This window comes from Montipora foliosa, chromosome 11 (genome assembly GCF_036669935.1).
Source record: "Montipora foliosa isolate CH-2021 chromosome 11, ASM3666993v2, whole genome shotgun sequence".
NCBI lineage: Eukaryota > Metazoa > Cnidaria > Anthozoa > Scleractinia > Acroporidae > Montipora > Montipora foliosa.
In genome coordinates, this window is record NC_090879.1 from 39,366,046 (window position 1) to 39,381,706 (window position 15,661).

A 15,661-nucleotide genomic window follows, 5' to 3' on the forward strand; every position below is an offset into this window, starting at 1 on the left:
CGATAAAATTTGCTCCTAGGTAACCAAAGCGAAACGGGTAGCCATTTTGTTTTTCTCCGTTTGCTCAGAGGTGAATAGTACTTCTGTTTAGATGCAGTGGAACCCCGTTAATACGGTCATCAACGAGCCGAAAAAAATTGGCCGTATTACCGGGGTAGGGTGAAATTCATGGCTAAAAGGCCGTAATTACAAATATCGCATTTGCACTTCCAGAACAACTTTTCTCTTTAATAAGCAACAGGAATGTACTTACAGTAAAATACTTGAAACTTCGTTCAGTAGGTAAAACGCTTAAAATTGTTAAGTGTACTGTAGGTTCTGAGCCTAAAATCAAAACAAGAACAGGCCCACCTTACTATGCTTCTAAAAAACGGAAGCCGCCGTACAGCTGTAATTACCTCACCGACAGGCTTTAGTATCGATCGTGTTTTAGATGAAAGCACAATCACTCAATCCCTTCGCGATTTGCCTTACTGGGTGTTACAGTAGTGTCAAGATCATGTTTGTAATGAAAAGTAGGGAGGGAGTGTTGCTGACAGTACTTTGTAAAGTAAATCGGCTGTTCGATTACAGTGGTAAATAACATTGACATGTCACAGGCGTTTTGGTTTTCTTAATTTAGCGCGAGTGGCCGTATTAACGAGGTTGAAATTATAGAGAATCCTACTCTTTGGGATTTAAAATTGTGGCCGTGGCCGTATTAACGGGTGACCGCATTAACGAGGGTTTTCTATAAGGGAATGTATGGCCGTTTTGCCGGGCCAAAAAAAGTGGCGGCAATAACGAGATGACCGTATTACCGAGGGGGCCGTAAGTCGGAGTTCCACTGTATTCTAATCGGGGGATCGTCAATGGAAGCCTCTGTCTCCCATACTTGGCCTAGGAGTCAACCCTTTGCCGAGTAGATTTATTTATAGAACACCTCCCTTGCATGGGAGAATCAGCACGCCCACTGTTGTAAAAGCCAATCAAAACAAAGCTATCTCAGCCTGGTGGGAAATATGATACTTTTCGCGGGAAAAGCCTGTTCCTAAAATAAATTGATCGGGAAAGGGTTTACTCGAGGGATAAGTGGAGATAGACAGACCCCTTGCATGATGACCTCCTGTTCTAATTAACATTTATTCCACCAGCCCGTATGGTATAAGAGATGGAAGTAGTCCACTAGGCGCCTTGCACGGAATGAACTTGATCTCATGTCCAACAAGGGGAAATGGATTGCATTTGTTTTTTTTTTTAAATGAAGTCAGATTGTTTGCAAACTTGAAAAAAAATTCGCTTTCTGCCAGAAATTTCCCAGCTCAGCAAAGCTTGCCGCAGTCATACGGTATATGAGCTGATAACCGAGATTTAGGGCGCCAGTCAGGTCACTAGAAACGCAGTCCTCGAGGTTGAAAATTTATAACGTAGGACTTTTCGGTTTTTATGAGATGAGTAACTGATTCAGGCATACGTACTCGTTCCCGGGAAAGAATCCAAGTGCTCCTTATAAGAGTCAAACCCATACCCTTCCCAATTCTACAATCAGTGACAAAAGTCTTGAGACACTCGTTTGGCTCTCTAACTTGGTTTGAATAATTTTCCCCTTCCCCCCAACACAATGTTGCCAATCGTGAACAGACATTTCCTTGTCTATTTCTTCGTTGCCAATCGTGAACAGACATTTCCTTGTCTATTTCATAGTTGCCAATCGTGAACAGACATTTCCAAGTCTATTTCATTGTTGCCAATCGTGAACAGACATTTCCAAGTCTATTTCATTGTTGCCAGTCGTGAACAGACATTTCCTTGTCTATTTCATTGTTGCCAATCGTGAACAGACATTTCCAAGTCTATTTCATTGTTGCCAATCGTGAACAGACGTCCTTACGTAAGCGTCCCAACCACTTTTGCCACTGATTGTAGCTTTGATGCTGACTCACCACTGCGCAGCAGAAGACGTTTAGGAACGAGGTCACTAAACGTGGTTCACGACACATGCTCGCAAACTGTTAAAAATGTAACGGATTTTGAGCAACAATTCATACTAGAAAGCGGTAATTGTTGGTCCTTTTTTCTAGGTTGTCGCGTACTTATTCACACAGAAGTTACTAGCACCCTCCAAGTTTTTCCTCATTCGTGGTAATCATGAAATTAGAGGCATCCAAAAAATGTTCACGTTTCATCGGTAAGGCTCTCGAAGACCCGGCCGTTGCACTGGTGCGTTCTTTGGACGATTTTGTACCATTGGATTGCCATTTTTTGTCCGGAGCGTTTTGGTTGTCGTCAAAAAAACAAATCGCCTCAAAACGTGCCTTTGGCGACAACTCCCGCGGTGATAGCCTTGACATTGTCAAGCGAGATTAGAAATTTCTGTAATTTCGATGCCGAAGGCCTACGAAAAATCGTAACGGAGGCGAAGCGAAATATTGGACGTTTGGCTTTAAAAAGAGGAAAACGTAGAATTTAATTTAATGAATTTTTCGGGTGGAAGGGGCTTAAAGAACGAGGAAGTATAACGAAATGACGAAAGCAACAGCCGGAGAACGAAAACCAGTTCGTGACGACCCGTTGAGGTGGTGAAGACCCGACATGTGAAAAGTTAGCCGGTTCCAGGCTCCCAGATGGTAGGGAAAGAGAGAAAAATGCGTGCGAAAAATGAGTGGGGGCTTGTGTCGAGCCCAAACCCCCACTCGCTTTTCCCACGCAGTTGTTTTTGTTTTCCCGACTATCTGAGAGCCTGGAACAGGCTAATGAAAAGTCGACCGGACTCTCAGGTAGTCAGGTCGTGAGAAACTTAGAAGAAAATCTCGGCAGGAGTGGATATGAAAATGTGGTTGAAAGTATGGTTCGTGACGACCCGACAAGTGCAAAGTCGACCGGACGTCCAGGTCGTTTGAAACCACGCGAATAGAACGTCTCCGGCATCGGAGTAGTTGCGAAATTTACTACCTCAGAAATTTTTGTTGTGAGAAAGATTCAGCAACGCTTGTTATTTGTATTTTGTGACTCTGAGGTAAATTTTGAAATATTTGTTTATGAACCATGTCAGCAGGGCGCTGAGCAAACAAGAGTTCTTTAAAGCGTTTATTCGGAATACCATCACTACCATGTTCATTTTATTTGCACCAGCATGAGTTCTTGTTCGCTCTTGAGTTCTCTTGGCATTTCTCTTTGAGTTCGCGCGAGTTTGAGTTTGTCTCTTTTAGTAAATCCTTGAAAGCCACCTGGTTAAAAACTATTTGGATGCAGAAAACCGAGGCAAATGAAAAGTTTTCTTTGACCTTGAGTTAAAGGCCTTCGGAAGAAAAACAGCTCTTACTGGCAACCTTATTGCAAATGACTCCAAAAATATTCTTCAATCTAAAGATAGCTTCATTAGTGAAGTTCTGGAAATTTGAGCAGAAATTAATTTTGAAGACCGAATAGTTTCAGAGAATCACTTTCTCATCCAAAGCTTGTGGTATAATTCGCTGATAAGAATTGATAACCACCCCGTTTATTATCCTGAGTGGCATTGTGCAGGTATTACAATGGTGAAACATTTGAAGGACGATTCCAATAACTTTCTTTCTCTCACAGAATTACAAACTAGGTACGGAATAACAGTTTGCCCTCTCAAGTACTGCGGAATTTTGTCTACAATTAAACTTGTATGGAAAACACACCAAAACAGCTTTGCAACTAATGATCCTAAAAACAATTTGAGTATGAAAGCTTTTCAACTACTGAAAGCTCAAAAAGCAAACAAACTAATTTACACAAAACTTATATCAAGGAAAATTGTACCTCCTAGGCAGGCTCAGCAGAAATGGGTAAGTCGATCTATCTATTTGAACAAAAGCCTGCGGACACCTTACAAACGAAGTGGGAATTACTGAAAACTTTAATTTAGAAAACCCCTCTTTTTTTCTTGCTTCTTTTATTTTGATACGTCCCTAGACCAATAAATCCTTCATTGCCTTTTCGTAACGGCCTTACAACCGGCAGCCCTTAAACTTCAATGCTTTGATTTCCTTTTCAGTATGGGGGGTAATGTATACTGTTTTACTGTAAATATGTCTTTCTTGTAAGTAAGTTGTTTGTATTTTATGTGTGTGTGTGCAATATATAATTTAATTATTTTTTAAAAAAAAAATTCTCATAGCTTCACTTGATTTCATATCCGCAGTTCAAATATGATTCTTTTCATATATCATCTTGTTTATTGATTCATTCTTCACGGGAACACTTGAATCCACAAATGTCAGCGGCTTCATAACTCAGTTGGTTAGAGCGTCGCACCGGTATCGCGAGGTCCCGAAATTTTCAGGCTTCTCTACGCTATTGCCAAAATTGCGTTGATAACTGCGAGGATCATAGCTTCACTTGATACGTGATTGCGTAGCGTGCTTGTTTCTCAGCGAGCTGATGTCGCCTCATGGCTTATTGATCGAGGTGCATACATGTGTAGTGTACCTATTTCTCAGTGCGCTTGTTTCCGTTCATGGCGTAAGGAACGAGACATATACATGTCTAGCGTGCTTCTTCACCAGCGCACCGTTTGTCACGACCTAACTGCTAAAGTCGGGTCGTCTTCAGTCTTGTCGGGTCGTACGACCCGTCACCATTCGTCACGATCCATCGAGACACGAAGAATTAGATTCGTGAAATATTTACTTTCGGCAGTCTAGTTTACTTCCCTTTCGCATATCACCACCCTGACTTCCGTTAGTCGGGTCGACTTGAACGTTGAACGATCCGACTCATGTTGGGTGTCAACATTGGGCGTGCTAATAGGCGTTTTTCGATATACCAAAATTTAGCTTGAAAGAGAGGTTTAGAGGACAAAGACAAAGGAAAGTGGATGATATGCAAAATATTTTTCACATTCATTCGGATTCCAACGTGCTTCTATTGTTTTTGTCCTCACTATCAAGCTGTTTATTTGATATTTCGAAAATGGCCTATTACCTGCATTTACTTAAACATAAGTGAACAAATAAGAAATGGATCCATGACTATCACTGCTCTGTCGTGGGACAAATGGCGCCGACTATTTTTTTCACGTCATTGTGCGGCGCATAAAGAATACCGAAGAGAACACACCACAAGAAGTACTTAAAGAAATTAGAGAGACCATGTTCGTATTAATATCGTCGTTGTATTTTGCTTGAGTTTCCACTGCTTTCTTTTCTGTTTGTCAGTGAATGTATTCAAAAATTTGGCGATGATTTAGGCGAAGAGGTGTGGAATGCAATTAACGCCATATTCGATGCCCTACCGTTAGCTGCTATTGTGGATGATAAGGTAATTTTTTCTTTGGTACTTTCATCTTTTTTCTTATGGTTACGACGCTTGCATTGAGATCCGGGGATCCCGTGTTCAAGGCACGTCTTGACCACTCATTTAGTTTGTTCGTGGTAGCCCCTGGTTCAACTTCTCAGCTGCACTTGTAAATAGTCGGGCTGAAATAGTCAACTGGTTTGCCGGGCTCCAGCTAGTTGGGATTCTTAACATTTGTTACTCACGATATGATGACGTCAGTCACCGGAAGTAACAAAACCGTTTTAGTTTCCATCACTTCTTGGCTACTTGTCGCGGAAATCTTTGATTCAATGTTAAATTAATAAGTCATGTTGGTATTTTTATTGTACGAAAGTGCCAAAGAAAATTTGACTGCCTCGTCTACGAGATACTCTTCATAAGAGAACGGAATCCTCGTTTATATCAATGCGAAACCCTTTTTTTAAAAAGACACTTTTCTATTCAGTTTTAATTAACTGTTGCTCTATCTTACGTTTTTAACTTCCCTAATGTTATTAATGAGTGTTTTGGCGTAGTGTTTTATCGTCAAATGTGTTAAAAAGTCGTTCCTTATTCATTTTAACATTAAGATTAAAAATCTGGGTTTTCTTTTAGATATTTTGTGTTCATGGTGGTATTCCGCTGCCAAGTCAAGGTGATGGACTCGTCTCTTCCATCGATAACATTCCAAGAGATCTCTCTGAACCAGAGGCACAAAGTCAACTGGCCTGGGAACTCATGTGGGGTGACCCTTTGAGGTATTTCAATCCAAATTAAAGCAAAAACGAAAGTAAGCTTATTTACGCTTATCTTATTGTCAACGAGTCAGCCGAGCGAAGACGCGAGGCTGACGAGGCGGCAGCCTTAATAGAGTCGAAGCGTGAGAGTGTTGTGTATGCAGAAAAAATTTCGAGCGCTCCAGAGAAAATGTAATGTATGATAAGGTATAAAGGGAAGAAAGGCCACTTATCATGTGACTTCAAGAACCAATGAAAGCGCGTGTTTTGATGTGTGATGTCATTGGACAAACTTGTATGACCCGACATCCTGTCTTCGGAAGTGAGTGAAAACACATTTTTTCCATTTCTCCGATCATTGTTTTGTGTACACTTGCTTTGAGTGTTCTATACCGAGTAAACGAGCTCAAGACTGAAGCAGTGCACGTGTCCTTATCGGCCGCTGTTGTTAATTTTCAAAGGAAATAATATTGTCAGTAAAGTACACAATTAAACGACCAAATAAAAAGTCTACAAGTGAAACAAATTTCATGTGTCGTGCAAGAGAGTTTGATTCCCCATGACATGTTTCACACACTGAAAACGCTTTGGCAATCTTGAACGTGGCATTGATTTTATCCAACTTAATTATTAAATATTCTTGTTAAGATTACGGCCGTTCAAAAATTACAGTAGTACTTTCAATATTATTACAAAACACGTTGACAGTTACCTTGTTGTCCGAGATACAAAGTGTGCAAGGGTTTTACTTACATAACTTAGATAAGTTGAATAGCGGTACTTTGGAATAAAAAATTACTACTACTATTGGGTTCCAAAAATGGCACTCTGAAGCAAATCTGCAAGCTATGTATTTTATTGACTATCTCGTTGGCACTTAGCGATAGCTACTACTTGTTTGAGTGGTTGTTTTTCCAAACAAGACGCTTTTGAAGTAAGTTGTCGCCCATTGCCAGTTCTCGGTCGTTCTTTTTTTAAGCATTTTTACGGCTACTTTCTTTTGTTTCCTCACTAACGAAACTAACGAAGATGAGACGACAGTTGGGCGTGGTGTGATCATGGAATATACTGTGCATACTCATTACGTCTCAGTGGTGTTGTCGCAAGTAAATCCTTTGGGAATAGACCACTTTCGATATATTAAAATTCAGTCCGAAACAAAAGGCATCATCCCGAGGCTCTGGGGAATAAATATAAGGATTTGTATGAGTTTATTCCCCAGAGCCTCGAGATGATGCCTTTTGTTTAGGACTGAATCTTAATATATCGAAAGTGGTCTCTTCATAGGCTCGCTACTGTCATGGCGGATGATCAGTTGATCGAACAGCATCTTCTTTGTACAATTATCTTTTATTTTCATTTTGTCCATAAACGTAATTATTTCAACGATCTTCTGGAGACAACGTCGTATTTTTATTCCATGTTTATGCCATTGCATCAATTTAGTGCGTTAATTGCAAACACGCAATCAGGTTTCAAGACCCTACTCTGCGAACCAAGAAAATGGAGCGACAAACACTCCCGCAGATCATTGCAGTGTCGGATCTTCATAGATCGTATTCGTAAATGGCGGCCAGTAAATTATTCCGTTGTCCTTGTGGTAATAAGACCAACTAACCTCGTTTGTTTTCATGGACAAAATACAAAAGAAATGCTGCTTTAGAGCGAGGCTGGGTTAGGTGGTCTCATTAGCAGGAAGACAAAAGAATAATGTATGGCCGCCATTTATGAATGTTTAAAGTAACCTCCAATAAAACAAGACTGTAACTTTAAACCACAGAATATATGTTATAATCATAATTGTTCGAACGTTTTGCAATGGGGACGTTTGTATCGAAAATAAATGAATTTCAGAAACGCTTGTTTGGTTTTCAAATTTCCCAGGCGCTACCATCTTAAAGAATTTTGACGTGTCTTGGTTCCAAACAAAAGCACTTTGTGTGAAACCAGTAAGGTTAACACGTCACAATCATTCGGCAAGATGGCAGCGCCCGGGAACTAGAAAGTGAAAATAAATTCAATTTTTTCCCATCTAAAGACTTTTTGGGAGAAAATTGTCGAGTAAATTTGGTTTCAAACATTTTGTTAGGTTTTAAATTATTCATTAGTCAGAGTGGGGGTTCCCTTTAACACTTTTGGCCTTCATGCGTCGCTAAAAATCTCTTCCTATTCTTAGCAATATAAATAATTACCGTGGTGAAATATTCTCAATTATATGTGCCTTAAGCAAGTTTATGACTCGGCGACACGTATTCTAAAATATGTCCCTGTCTACACATTGTGAAAAATTGTTTTGTTTTCTCAAGAAACTTTGTTACAGCTGCGAACATCAGTCAAATAAATTCGATTTTTTTAAAAAAATGTATAAATTAAATAACGTCATAATTTTTCCATTTTCCATTCGTTTTCGAGTATATAAAAATAGAGCTTGTCTGATCTTCACTTCCCGATGAAAGATATCATAAACAAAATGGAACTAAGAAACTATGGTCTTGTTCATTTTGGGAATAGAATTAGATAGTATTGAAGTCTAGAAATTGTTTTTTCCTCTTTTGAAACCAACAGTAAGAGGTATATAATGCTATGTTCATTTGTCCTTTTCTGTGGGCGGCCTGTTCAACTTTTTTCCTTGCCAGTAGCTGCGTGTTTTGGGGACTCGTCTTCGCTCGTCATTTGAGTGGACTGGAATCCCTCATCATTTTCGCTTTCACTGCTTTGGGCCAGCGGTCCTTCGTCACTGCTTAGTGACCCAGCACGCACACGAATATCACGTGCCGGCTCCCTGAGGCGCTGGAGGAAGTCACGTGATCGGCTATCTTCACTCCTGCCTGCCTTGCTGTTGTGGACACCATACATAAAATAAATTGCCATTCCTGCAGAGCATAAAAATGTAGTAAGATGTGTAATTGTGCCCACATATAGACATTTGCTTTGCGAGGTTACAACTGCGACTCGACAACAAGATCAAGTCCGCCTCACAAGGTAGTTTTTAGCTCGATGTTACCATGTTTACTTCCTTCTTTGCTGAACATTTAAATGTTATTAGTCCATTGCGGACTGAAACAGTGAGGATAAAATCACGTGTGAGTGAATAGAACATCCGCGTTCGCTTGTTCGAAAGGGCAGACACGACCTTGGTGTCAAAAACCTTTTATTGCTCTCACATGGGCGAAACATAACAAACTGCTAAAAAACGATTTTCAAGGGAACAAACTTGGAATTATTAGGTCGCTGTTTTCCTATTCAAATTGAATACTCTTATCGATAAATTTAGAAACGTGCACGAAAAAGGCAAATAATCAATAAAGGAAAAATAATGAATTTACAAGTTTAACATAAAATGTTGCAGTCTTACAGGGTCAAAAAGTGGTTAGTTCCAGATTGAAGAAAGCTGTGTAGAACTGTAACACCAGCCTTATTAGCTGAAAAAGCGAACTTACCAAGAAACATCCAGGCAGCGAACCGCGCCCAGGTCCAGCGAGATAAGTTTGTCAGCAAGTAAATGTTGATGAGGATACTTGAAAGGGGAACGAAAGGCACAAATGGCACTGCGTGAACAATCCGGATGCGTTTAGTGGGTAAAAGGAACAGTGTTACTAATGCTAGTATAAAAATGAGCGACATGAGACAGCAAGCAAATAACACTATTGGATTCTCATCTAGGATGACTGACAATCCGGCACTTGGAGACACGGTCAACGAAAAGCCAAAAAAAGCAAATAAAAGACTCGCAGCTGCTACGCCGGCTATGCGATGAGTTTCTTCGCTTGGTTTATCACCAAACTTAGCTCGAAAGTCCAGTCGACCGTGATATTGGCTCGATGTTGAATGTATTGTGTCTCGTAGTTTTCCATAACAATCAACGCCTCCAGTTTCACTAATTTCATCGTCGTTCGCTTGACTGTCAAACTCTGACTCTTCCAATGGTCTGTATCTTTCCAATAAAACAGCCAAAGGGACCGCGGTGTATGCAAACAGTGTTCCTATCGATAGCATCTCTACCAAATCATTGAGATTCAAGAAGAGCGCAATAACAGAGGCACTCATGCCACACAAAAGCGCAGCCCGCATTGGGATGCTCATTCTATTGTTTATCTTCGCCAAAAACTGAAATATCAGCCCATCGTTTGCCATAGCGTATATCAAGCGAGTACCAGCGTATATAAAGGTCAGAAGAGCAGTTGACATTCCAAAGAAACCTCCGATCGCAACCAGATATTTTCCAATGTGAAAACCCTGGTATGTAAACGCATCAGGCAACGGACTTGAGAAACTGAGTTTCTTATAAGGAATAATAAGAGTTAATATAGCCGCTGTTATCAGATAAATGAACACTCCAACGTACGTGCTGACTGCATTACCAAAAGGAACTACTCGTTTAGGGTTATTAGTCTCTTCGCTTGCAGAGTTAATGATATCGAAACCGAGAAATGCAAAGTAAGACAATGATGCTCCTGTCATAATCCCATCGAAACCATAAGGAGCGAATTTTTCAAGTGTTTCCCAGTTACTTGTGTCCATGAAGTAAAAGCCAGAGAGCACTACAAATAATATTACCAAGAGGTTTATCATAGTTGAAAGACGCATAAACAGTGCTGGTTTCCGCGGTCCTGTTGCCGATAGAGCGGTGAACATCAAAATGATAGAAAAAGCTATAAAATCAGGGAAACTTCGGAATCCTTTGATATTCCAGTCCGCCATATGTTCCGTCATAAATTTGTAAATTCGGTCACCACTGACAGAGTTAATAAACTTGCTGAACTCGTTCCCAATCAAAGCGCTAGCGAGGACATTTTCAAGAATAAGATTCCACCCTACAATAAATGCCCATATCTCACCAAGTCCTATGTAGGTGTAGACATATGACGAGCCTGTCTTCGACACTCGAGCGGAGAATTCAGCGTAGCATAAAGATGATAGAATGGCAGGGATTGCTGCTATAACTAAAGAGATAACAATGGCTGGCCCTGCTGTATCTCGGGCAATCTGCCCTGTGGCCACATACAAACCAGGCCCAAGCATGGAGCCCATTCCCAATAATATCACATCGAGTATTGTTAAACACCGGTTAAACAACGTATCTTCATCTGTTAAATCATGTCGCCTTGCGCGGACAAGAAGCTTCCAGAAGTCGGTACAACTCATGTGTTACTCAAAAAGGCAATACTGGGCACACAGAAAGCAAAGCGGTTTGGGTAGCCGAGACAATATCTCGAAAATTGTGAAGCGAATAACTTTTAGGTTTGTAGCATTATAGCTTCCTGACTCATAGCTTCCTTTGATGTCGATTCACCAACTATTTTCGCCGATTCGAGCGTCGTTCCCTTTATACTATACCGTTATCCACTCATTCCCATTTGTGATTACCGTATTTTACAACTCTGATTTCTTTCATGTGACTGTTCTTCATCCAAACGGTCGCCTTGCCTCACATCCGTTACTTTTTCCGTCTATAAAGCACAAGCAAAACTTTCAGTCCCTTTATGCCTCAATAAACGCATTATTTCATCCCCTGTAATATTCAAGGATTAACTTATGCTTATTAGGTGCTGGTTCTTTTGTCTTTTCAGTATAGTATCTTGGATGTATTGTTGTCAAATGTGCAAACGTTTTTGTTAGCATTCCCTCCTTTTCTCAATACCGCTAAAGTTGAAGGAACAAACGCTTTTCTATCATTTTTGCTTTCTCATCAGTCATTAAACAATCGCCGTGTTTTTGGCCTTGATTGCATCACTTGTCTAAATTTATATTCTACCCTCTTGTACCAATTACCATCTTATTATCTAGCTTGCGTACAATACATACTACATAGACAAAGCACCTTTTGAGTTTTCAGGGGTTGTATGTCGCCCAAATGCCTTCAACATTGCCTCTGGGGTTTGTTTCGAGAACTTTTTGTCAGGAATCGCAATCATGGGAATTATGCACAATAGAACGCGGAAACACTGAGTGTCAAAAAAGGTTCAAAGACAAAGTAATTACGTCAAAGACAGCTTTGAAAATAGCAAACATTTGTTTTGACATTGCTGGTGTTGCCTAGTTTCAATTATGTATCGCTGGCATGATTTCAACAGCCAAAGTCAGATAGTTATTGGAGTTCCGTTGGTCGCTGAGAAAGTGCTTTATTGTGGATAAAATATCTGTTGCCATAAACTCGTTGAACTGAAAAAGAGTCTGATAAATGTAATATTTTCAAAAATATTTCATTCATCAAGAAAACGACATTCATCAATTATAATGTATATAAAGGACTTAAAAGCCGTTTGCTTTTTCGTGGTCTTGCCTTAGGCAGATACAGTAATAACGAGTAATTAGCCACCCGGCTTTTGCACTTGTTACGTGAACACTTCAGCGTTAAAAGAAAACAACGACATCATTAGTTCCTTAAGGGAAAGTAGACCAATACGTGTACCCAGCAAATGCCGCAAGAGAGAATTTTGTGCTCTTTGTAACTTATTGCTCCACTGATTGCATTTTTTTCCTTGCGTTTTATACTTTTCCCTAAATCATTGCTACGAATAGTGCGTTTGGCTTTTGTCTTCAAACCAGGCTTTAAACGTAAACAGCGCAATGAACTGATAAGAGTTCCAAGAAAATACATTTGACAAAGACCAAGCATCGGGCCTAATGCGTGGTAAGAGAAAAAAGAGGATTTCAGAGGTGGCCTGATTTTTGCTTAGTAATAAAGAACGAGTACTTCTACAAAAACTAAAGCATGCGATTAAAAAGGCCAAATTAAGAACCAATTACTTTCCTCAAACAATTTGCCTTGTTTGCCTGGCCGATGGAAGTTTGTTTTCTTTACGATACTCGACACATCAGTGTATGCGAGAGTTACAGTCCTGAAGCGAGGGGTTATGTGATTTATTCCCCTCGCTCGGGCAACGCACGAAGGCAATAAATCACATAACCCCGAGCGGAAGGCCAAAATCTGGCTTATTTTTACTTTGGCAATGATTCCTCAACAGACCCAGGAAAACACTGCATGCAAAAGGAAATCGTGTCCGATATCTTGCAAGGAACAAGAAATGATTCGTTGGCGATGGCAGGGAAAAGCGACGATGAGCCTCCAACGAAAAGAATTTGTGAAAGAAGCCAAAAAGAGGAAAAGGAAATTGGAACGTTTAATTTCACAAACTGTTGCGTTGTTTTTATCATTAATAAGTAACTGATTTGCAAGGATTCATGTGTTAGTACGCAAGGGGGTTATGTATTATTAGTATCACCCAACTAGTGGACTAATGCAAATCCTGCAATTTGATTGGCTACGCTACTAGAGGACTATTAGTAATAGTCCTCGAGTAGCGAAAAGCGTGACGCTTTCTTTCGTTTTATTCCCATATAAATATTTCTTCAACTTGCATTTGCTAAATTTATTACTGCCTTTTCTGTCCGACTAGTTGGGTGATACCAAAACAATTAGACCCTTCGCCCTCAAGGGCCACGGGTAAATAGCCCATTCGGCCTCGCCTCATGGGCTATTGAACCGTAGCCCTTGCGGGCTACGGGTCTAATTGTTAAATATTAATTAGCTGTTAATTTAGCCCCGCTCTTCAATTTAAAAAATAGGTACGCATTGCGTGCGTGTGGTAGTGCAGTAACTTGACGCAATGCTTTATTCCATAACTGTCAACTAAGCTGCGTTTTGTTTTCCAGGACGTATTGAAATATGTAAAATACTAAACCTAGATAGAAGAAAAACCTAGATTGAAGAAAATAAGTAGGAATCGAGAAACATTGGCTTCGAGGCTGACATGTTCAACTTCTTTTTCACACCAAGTTTAAGCGTTGAATGTCTGACAGTTTCCACGACTAAAGTTCACTGGGCCAATTTGCATGGAAACAAAAGAATACTAAAATGGCGGCCATTTTGGATTTAGGTGTATTCCCAAATAAATATTTCTTCAACTTGCATTTGCTAACTTCGTTATTGCCTTTTCTGCCCGACTAGTTGGGTGATACTAAAATAATTAAGGCCACGGGCCAATAGGGTCATTCGGCTTCGCCTCATGGGCTATTGACCCGTAGCCCTTGGGGGCTACGGGTCTTATTGTTAATTATCACTGGGTAAAGCCTCATTTACACTTCCAAGTTGTCCTTGACAAATGGAAAATGGAAAAATATGACAAATTTTTCCTTGACAAGTGTCTTGTTCAAAACCTAGCATGCTAGTCAAGGACGATGTTTGCTAGTGTAAATTACCTGACAAGTGCACTTTGTCAAGGGAAACTTGTCATATTTTCCATTTACACTACCAAGGAAAAGGTGCGTGTGTGTACAGTCGGCAAGTTTTCCTTTACAAGTGGAATTGTCAAGGAAAACTTGCTAGTTTAAATGAGGCTTAATTCCATCGTTTTGGAAATAGAAACTGCTTTATTATTCATCAGCGTCACAAATTCTTTCCGATTTTGGGGCTCATTTGTTGAAATTGAAGCACGCGTCCAACAGACCTGTTTATTTTCATGATTCCGGTGCGGCTATTAAATGACATTAGGATTTGAAAAGGCCTTTCAGCTTTGTTTTCCCTCTCACCTAACACACAGGCGGCTTCCGCTTCCCTATTTCCAATACAGATATACTTTTTTAAAAGACAAGTGGAGCGAAAATTGCGTGAATAAATTACAAGAGAAGACAGTGGCTATCAGTGAAATCAACAGACACAGAGTAGCCAATATAATCTACATGTTTACCCATCAGCAAAATTAAAGTAATGTTGCCGAACGTACACTTACACTCGATGACTAAAAGATTTCGACATACGTTAAAACTAAGTTGCGATTTTTTAATGTTTCGTTTAATTCAGGAGAGCTCATCTTGGGCAAAATTTTTGAGCACAGCCCCGTGGGACTTTCAACACAAACAAGCTGATGAAATTTACATTTTTTCCTGATCGATCACAATGATAAAGATTAAAATAGTTTTCTTCTTTTAAGGTAGTCTTTACACTTGGCTGTTAAGTAAGGCTTAAGAGCGGCTAAGTTTTACGTAACCAAAAATGCGTGTGTGAAGGCCTAAGTAACATCTCAAGTTATTTTACTTTGCATCTCATTTAAGTCGGAAAGTTGAAACGATACGATGCAAGTAAGAGATAAGTGACTTGAAAACCATCCTTACGACCGACTTACGGTTTCTTGGGCAGCGCCAGGAGGTCCAAACATGTCAATCACAGCAGACTATTGTGTTTAAGTTTACTTGGAGTATTTGCAATATTTGTGTGTAATGCGTTAAGGAAGAAAAAATTACTTCACTCGAGATTTTCCAAAGTTTACTCGCGATCTAGTGTAAAGACTACTTGAATGTTTTTCAATGCAGGCAGAAAAGTTGACCCGGTCTTTAAGAATAAAAATATTATGGTCGACTGGTGATTTCTTTTCTTGTTTACCTGCAGAATGTCTGTGGAATGTGAGCTTGCGTAACGATCTCCGTATCCTAATTTGATTTAAGGCATTTAAAAATTCGATTATGTCTGTTAATTTGATAATAACGCACTCAAACAGTTTTCATTCTCTTTTCATTAAGAAAATTAAGAAAGGAAAAAGGCGACAAGTGGGCCGCAAACAAACATCAAATGTTGTAATTCAAGAAAACCGTACATTAGTTTCGTAATTCACGCACGCGCTGCAGGCCTACAGATCTTAAACTCAATCACTTACTCAGTC

At 39.9% G+C, this 15,661-nt stretch overlaps 2 protein-coding genes across 4 annotated transcripts in view; one reads left to right on the forward strand and one right to left on the reverse strand.

Moving 5' to 3' along the window:
• LOC137974666 (uncharacterized) overlaps positions 1–15,661 on the forward strand; it is a 44,560-nt gene that overhangs the window by 22,430 nt on the left and 6,469 nt on the right. For both annotated transcript variants that reach the window (XM_068821587.1, XM_068821588.1), the window contains 3 exons: positions 2,061–2,167; positions 5,166–5,268; positions 5,881–6,023. In XM_068821587.1, the coding sequence (XP_068677688.1) occupies positions 2,061–2,167; positions 5,166–5,268; positions 5,881–6,023 (353 nt within the window). The remainder of the gene's footprint in view (positions 1–2,060; positions 2,168–5,165; positions 5,269–5,880; positions 6,024–15,661) is intronic.
• LOC137975931 (high affinity cationic amino acid transporter 1-like) lies at positions 7,334–11,942 on the reverse strand. 2 transcript variants are annotated; one of them, XM_068823139.1, is made up of 3 exons: positions 11,824–11,942; positions 9,443–11,452; positions 7,334–8,875 (listed from the first exon to the last, which is right to left on the reverse strand). In XM_068823139.1, exons 2-3 carry the CDS (start codon positions 11,145–11,147, stop codon positions 8,619–8,621), a joined length of 1,962 nt encoding a protein of 653 aa, XP_068679240.1. In that variant the 5' UTR covers positions 11,148–11,452; positions 11,824–11,942; the 3' UTR covers positions 7,334–8,618. The 2 variants fall into 2 exon arrangements, with proteins under 2 accessions (XP_068679240.1, XP_068679241.1); XM_068823140.1 differs by lacking the exon at positions 11,824–11,942 and adding an exon at positions 11,644–11,746.